General features: G+C 47.5%; 1 protein-coding gene across 1 annotated transcript in view; it reads right to left on the reverse strand.

The window, feature by feature from the left end:
* ryr1a (ryanodine receptor 1a (skeletal)) overlaps nucleotides 1–7,500 on the reverse strand; it is a gene marked incomplete at its 3' end in the record, with an annotated part of 121,471 nt that overhangs the window by 86,643 nt on the left and 27,328 nt on the right. Inside the window, 3 exon segments of the mRNA XM_076262437.1 lie at nucleotides 1,008–1,112; nucleotides 3,656–3,872; nucleotides 4,881–5,073. Of these exon segments, the coding sequence (XP_076118552.1) occupies nucleotides 1,008–1,112; nucleotides 3,656–3,872; nucleotides 4,881–5,073 (515 nt within the window).

Genomic DNA, 7,500 nt, shown 5'->3' on the forward strand with positions numbered 1-7,500 from the left:
CAAGTGTGTGATGAGAGCGCTGAAGTGGAAAGCGTGATTAAGATGTCTGTGCTGAGAGTGGAGGAGGGTGTGAGATCAGAGGAAAAGGAGAAGAGAAAGAGTCGAGATGGAGAGAACAGGAGAGTGGGGAAGAGAGAAGAGGAGAGATAGAGAGAACAGGAGAGTGGTGAAAAGAGGAGAGGAGAGATGGAGAGAACAGGAGAGTGGGGAAGAGAGAAGAGAGAACAGGGGAGTGGGAAAGAGAGAAGAGGAGAGATGGAGAGAACAGGAGAGTGGAGAAGAGGAGAGATAGAGAGAACAGGAGAGTGGGGAAGAGAGGACAGGAGAGATGGAGAGAACAGGAGAGTGGGGAAGAGAGGAGAGGAGAGAGGTCAGGAGAAGAGAAGAGAACTAGGGATGAGAAAAGGAGAAGATAAGTAAAGTAGTGAGTGGTGTGGAGATGGGTGGTGTGGAGATGTGGGCAGTGTGGAGATGTGGGTGGTGTGGGGTTGTAGGTGGTGTGGAGTTGTGGGTGGTGTCGAGTTGGGTGGTGAGGAGTTGGGTGGTGTGGGGTTGGGTGGTGTGGAGTTGTGGGTGGTGTGGAGTTGTGGGTGGTGTGGGGTTGGGTGGTGTGGAGTTGTGGGTGGTGTTGAGTTGTGGGTGGTGTAGGGTTGTGGGCGGTGTGGAGTTGGGTGTTGGGTGGTGTGGAGTTGTGGGCAGTGTGGAGTTGGGTGGTGTGGAGTTGGGTGTTTGGTGTTGTGGAGTTGTGGGTGGTGTGGGGTTGAGTGGTGTGGAGTTGTGGGTGGTGTGGGGTTGGGTGGTGTGGGTTTGTGGGTGGTGTGGAGTTGGGTGGTGTGGAGTTGTGGGCAGTGTGGAGTTGGGTGTTGGGTGGTGTGGAGTTGTGGGTGGTGTGGGGTTGGGTGGTATGGGGTTGGGTGGTGTGGGGTTGGGTGTTGGGTGGTGTGGAGTTGGGTGGTGTGGAGTTGTGGGTGGTGTGGAGTTGGGTGTTGGGTGTTGTGAAGGCGCACCGGTGCATAAGTCCAGCCCTGCTCGATGCGGGTCACTGCCCACAGCTCGTGGCTGTTCTCCGCCAGCTTCTCCCGGATACGCTCCAGGTGAGGGGGCAACACAATCTGCAGGACACGAGGGGGGTAACAGAGGATTAGCTTCACTGCAGACATACAGATACTACCTGCAATTATACTACCTGCAATTATACTACCTGTAATTACACTACCTGTAATTATACTACCTGTAATTATACTACCTGTAATTACACTACCTGTAAATATACTACCCCTAAATATTGATAGCAAAAATTTTACGGTTAAAATTAATAATAATTTAATTTCTAGACTAGTTTCAGTTGGCCATGTGGCCCTTCTTGGTTTAAAACAAAGACACCCTCCCCTCCCCCAATGAAATGCTAATGTACTGGTTCTAAGGGTTATCAGGTCCACAGGACAAAGGATGTTACCTTGATATAATGTATCCATGTGTCATGAAATGTAAATATATTCATGTTTGGTATCATTGTAATAGTCTCAGTACAAGGATTGTAATGATTTGATTGTGAGAATGTTTGGAACATTCTATAAGTGATATTTCTGATATATAAGATATCTCTCCTCATGCTATTCAGATAGGTGTGAAGTAGGTGTGAGTAAGTGTGTCTGATGCCATCTGGAGAACCAACCATGTGGGCTTGTTTTGCCGCCATTGCTTCTTTGTTTAACCCATACAAAAGTGATTAACTTGCATTGTAAGACTAAGATTAGAACGATGGAGAACTGAAGAAGAGAGAGAGGGTGATCCAGAGGCCATGGCCTTTGTGCTACATAGACCATAGACCATTTTTTTGTACCCTCTCTGCTTGTAACAGAATAAACCTGATTCCTGAGTTTTCCTGAAGTTTGCCAGTCTAAGATTAATATTAAGTAATTATTCACCACAATTACTTTCAATATACTACCCTTATTGGATACTGTACATTTGTTTTGTGTGTTTTAATGTGTGTGTATGTTACTTTGGGCTCTATCTTCCGTCCCGGCGCAATTGACTTTGTATACTCGCGCGTTTGTCTTTCCTATTTTGCAGTCAGCGCATATTGGAATTTTCCCTCCACAGGTACATGCCTGTAAATTAGGGAATTCGATTGCGCCCATGGGGGCGGTTCAGCGAAAAGACGGGGCGTGTTCCGGCGCAAACGTTCACTGTTGATATTTTGCAGTTTCAGAAAACAATTCCGCCACAGATCAGGAACTCCCTGGTCTAAAGTCTGTGGCGAAAATGCAGATGCTATTGGGCGCGTGCATGACCACAGGCCTGCATGAATGAATGCGTTGCACACCAATCTACAGACACCTCCGTGCACAGACGGAAACATTCAAAGCCTTGATAATATTTGTCCATTTCCCGGTTTTGTTCGTGCATTGGTGACCTAAATATTTAGTAGCCTATATAGTACAACATCTACATGCAATATCTTTACAACAACGCCTAATTACGACCTATTAATCTGGACAACTTTATAGGCTACAGCCCTATAAAGGCTAAAGTTACTTTTAGTTTTGTTCCAATTTACCGTTGTGTAAGGTTTTAAGCACCATAATTTTGCCTACCTTGTTGTAGCCCATCTGAAATAACTCCAAGCTTTGCTATGTTGGTGGTTTATTTAAACTACATCATAAGAATTTATTTCGTCAGTCATCATGCTCATTTTAATGAGTAAGAATGAAAGTTCTGCTGTGTTTATTGCAAACAACATTCCGCGATATCTCCCGCGATGTCTCCTGCGAGTCACGTCAGGCAGACTGTAGCCTTTCTGTCCGGGATGAGCTGCCCTCTGTTTTAGCTCCTCCCGGCTAGGCTCTGAAGATCACGTTTACGTAGTAAGCCAGACCAAGTCAGACTCAGCCGAAGTCAAACAAGCCTAATATCCCGCCGGTAAAATAGCATCAGCGCCCAAGATCCGCCCACAAAGTCACTTGCGTTTTGCGCGAAGACACTTCCGTTTCAGACCATTAAAATAGGGCCCTTTGTTTGTATGTATGTGAGTCAGTGTGTGTGCCTGTGTGCATACCTGTGTGTGTGTGTGGGTGTGTCTGTGAAGGTGTGTGTACCTACCTGTACGGTTTTCACAGGGCGTGGTGTGAATGCAGTGTGTGTGTGTGTGTGTGTACACCTGTAAGGTGTTCACGGTGCATGGTGTGAATGTAGTGTATGTGTGTGTGTGTGTGCCTGTACCATGTCCACGGGGCATGGTGTGAAGGCAATGTGTGTGTGTGTGTGTGTCTGTGTGTGTGTGTGTCTGTGTGTGTGTATGTCTGTGTGTGTGTGTGTGTGTGTTTGTGTGTGTGTGTGTGTATGTCTGTGTGTGTGTGTGTGCGTGCTTGCGTGTGTGTGTGTGTGTGTGTGTGTGTGTGTGTGTGTGTGTACCTGTACAGTGTCCACGGGGCATGGTGTGAAGGCAATGTGTGTATGTGTGTGTGTGTGTGTGTACCTGTACGGTGTCCACGGGGCATGGTGTGAAGGCAATGTGTGTATGTGTGTGTGTGTGTGTGTCTGTGTGTGTGTGTGTGTGTGTGTGTGTGTGTGTGTGTGTGTGTGTGTGTATGTCTGTGTGTGTGTGTGTGTGTGCGTGCGTGTGTGTGTGTGTGTGTGTGTGTGTGTGTACCTGTACGGTGTCCACGGGGCATGGTGTGAAGGCGGTGTGTGAGAGCGCCTGTGTGGGCCCCAGAAGGTTCCGGACCCCCTGAAAGTCGTGCTTGTACTCCTTGATGGGCTCGATGCGAAGACGGTCTTTGGGAAGGACCGCCTCGTAACACGGGGCGTACCCCGGAGGCGGCTGGAACTTGAAATCTCCATGGCGACCACCCAGGAGGAAGCGCACCCTGGACGAGTGACCACAGGAAGAAGAATCATGAATCCACAAGTGCTAGCCCACAACCTATTCTGACCTCATCTGAAGTCAGGTCAGTTGAGTAACAAAAAACTGTTAGTGATATTAGATCTGCAAAAAGAACATTTAAATGAGGAAGTGGCATCTGAGAGTTCTTAGTCCACTGGTTAGTACAAGTCCCCAACACGGTTCTGCAGTATATGAACTAACGCTTCCCTCTAATAATGTCCTCTCCTTGCTATTGGTTGTTTGGCCTTTTCTACTTGTCCAAAACAGCTTGGTGGTGCTTGTGCCACCTTCATTACACCCGTAAACTCGGAGATCTCGCCTCCCAAAAAAATCCAAAAAAAGTGTGTTCATGAGATCAGCTCAGAAAACAAATATGGATGTGTTATTGTCTTTAGGGAGTGCATCAATAAGTTATTAGAACTGCTCACTTTGGTTGAGCTAGAATGAGAATGCGGATGTTACCATTTGCTGTTTTGCCTATTTGTAATAAGACCGAGGTTTGACTCTTGTTGAGATGTAGCAACGGAGGCTGCTGTGATGGGAGAGCATGATTGTAGCGTCAAGTCGGGTAACTCGGGGTAGATCACACTCAGGAGGTCGGGATTTCCGAATATCCGACGTGTCATGAAAGCACTATTATGATCCTATAAAGTCCACTGGTTCTGTGTGCTATGACTTGACTCTGCATGTTCTGACCCGGTTCTGCATATTCTTACCTGACTCTGTTCTACGTGTTCCTCCCTGACCCGGTTCTACGTGTTCCTCCCTGACCCGGTTCTGCGTGCTCCTCCCTGACCCGGTTCTGCGTGCTCCACCCTGACCCGGTTCTGCGTGTTCCACCCTGACCTGGTTCTGCGTGCTCCTCCCTGACCCGGTTCTGCGTGCTCCACCCTGACCTGGTTCTGCGTGCTCCTACCTGACCCGGTTCTACGTGTTCCTCCCTGACCCGGTTCTGCATGCTCCTCCCTGACCTGGTTCTGTGTGCTCCTACCTGACTCCAGCGGAGAAGCTGACCACGGGGAAGAAGAGTCCATCCACGTTGAAGTTCTCGAACATGCCTTGCACTGGGTGCCCGTTGATGCGGAATGAGATACTGGGCACGCTCAGATCCAGGCAGCAGCTCACCACGTCCTCCGCCGACAGGATGTGCTGACTGGGCGAGGCCACCACCCGTGGGACACGCCCTGAGCACACAGGAAGCAGGACACAGGAAGTGAGGCAGTCAATCATGGATGTCACAGGTGAATCAGGTTAGTTTGTAAGTGGTGATGCTCTCAATGTTGTCATCAGCACTGCTAATTGGGATGTGTAGGACCTAGCCCAGCTGCTCTGACTAGCTTTATCAAACGGCTAATTGAGATGTGTAGGACCTAGCCCAGCTGCTCTGACTAGCTTAATCAAACGGCTAATTGAGATGTGTAGGACCTAGCCCAGCTGCTCTGGGCTGCGTTTCTCAAAACCATAGTTGCTGACCTGTTGCATTGCGGAAATTGCATTGCAACCAACAAAGTTGCTAACTTTGGGAAATACTGTATATTAAACGGTGAGACAGTAAGTATATAGTATTTATACTCTTTTGATCCTGTGAGGGAAATTTAGTCTCTGCATTTATCCCAATCCGTGAATTAGTGAAACACACTCAGCACACAGTGAACACACAGTGAGGTGAAGCACACACTAATCCCAGCGCAGTGAGCTGCCTGCAACAACAGCGGCGCTCGGGGATCAGTGAGGGGTTAGGTGCCTTGCTCAAGGAAACTTCAGCCGTGCCTACTGGTCGGGGTTCGAACCGGCAACCCTCCGGTTACAAGTCCGAAGCGCTAACCAGTAGGCCACGGCAAAATCATGGATGTCGCAGGTGCAACAGATTAGTTTGTTCAGGTTAGTTTGTTAAGTGGTGATGCCATCAATGCTGTTTGATTTTGCAGGCTTCTCTGTCGCACCTCGCCAGACCTCCTCCCTGCTTCTAAATATGACATCATGCCTGTAGCCCCCTCGTCCTGACCCTTCAGGCATCAAATCTCTGTGGGAGTCTGACAACTCTAAATGAGAAGTGCTAATCAAAGCAGCTGGGTCAGGTTCTACAGATCTGAATTAGCTATGCTGATGCACAGCCCAGAGCCAGGGGCACCATGCAGAGTGTGTGCGTGTGTGTGTGTGTGTGTCCGTGTGTGTGTGTGTGTGTGTGCGTGTGTGTGTGTGTGTTTGTGTGTGTATGCACATGTGTGTGTGTGTGTGTGTGTGTGTGTGTGTGTGTATGCACATGTGTGTGTGTGTGTGTGTGTGTTAACTAGCTAACAGTTTTCAGGAGATAGACTGATGCTCAGATTACACTTGGTCTTATCCTATAGCAGGCCTCACTGTGGACCACACCAAAACACTTATGAGTTTGAACACAAACCCAGTAATAAGCCTTGATGAACAGCACTGCCCAGTGCCCATGCATGTATACAGTAGGTGTAGTTATCATTACATCCACACCTGAGGAGCTGATTGAGTGGACTCGTCCATGGCTTCGGCCACGTTGTTAAATGCTTTTATTTCCATTTAAGGGGGAGTTGATGCATATTGGGGCTGATATAGTGCATGTGTTCTAAAGGTTAGGGATATTTGGGTTTTGGGGGTTAAAGGTTATAGGTTCTCATTGCAAGAACTTATGGGGTCTACACTGGAAAAAATAAAATCTAACCAAGTGTTATTAATCTTATATTAAAATCAAAAAATCAAAGTATGAAGAGACTTACCTAACACTCTCTTGAAAGATAATTTGGATTCATTTTAAGGACTCTTATCAAGAAAAAATTGCTCAACCAAATTGTTTTTAAGACAAATATGTTTAACGCACTGGCTGCCAAATTTGCTTGTTTTCATGATGAGACGTCTTAAAATAAGTTATAACTGTTATTAAATTAAGTCAAATGATTTTACGAGAAAGCACTAGGTAAGTCTTTTTATAATGAAGAAAATACCAATTAGATGTTTAGATCTTGAAATATGATTAATAACACTTGGTTAGATTGGATTAGTTTGCAGTTTTTGCAGTGTATTTTAAGAAATAATAATGTAATTTGAACAGAACATGAGGTACATCAGCAGTGTTCAGTGGGTGTGCAGACTCCACAGCAGTGTTCAGTGGGTGTGCAGACTCCACAGCAGTGTTCAGTGGGTGTGCAGACTCCACAGCAGTGTTCAGTGGGTGTACAGACTCCACAGCAGTGTTCAGTGGGTGTACAGACTCCACAGCAGTGTTCAGTGGGTGTGCAGACTCCACAGCAGATGAAGAGAATGAACAGATCCATGTTTCCATGCCCTGCCACACATTTGTAGCCCCACCCACTTACTTGACCACATGTGTAGTCCCTCCCACACACCTAACCACAGGTGTAGCTCCAGCCACTCACTTGACCACAGGTGTAAACCCTCCCACTCACCTGATCACAATACACCTGACTACATCTGTAGCCCCTCCCACTCACCTGACCACATCTGTAGCCCCTCCCACTCACCAGATCACATCTGTAGCCCCTCCTTCTCACCTGGCCACATCTGTAGCTCCTCCCACTCACCTGACCACATCTGTAGCCCCTCCCACTCACCAGATCATATATGTA

Source organism: Alosa pseudoharengus, unplaced genomic scaffold (genome assembly GCF_046254945.1).
Source record: "Alosa pseudoharengus isolate Yale_2024_CS ecotype anadromous, Long Island Sound unplaced genomic scaffold, YU_APseudo_1.1 YU_APseudo_1.1_scf_28, whole genome shotgun sequence".
NCBI lineage: Eukaryota > Metazoa > Chordata > Actinopteri > Clupeiformes > Clupeidae > Alosa > Alosa pseudoharengus.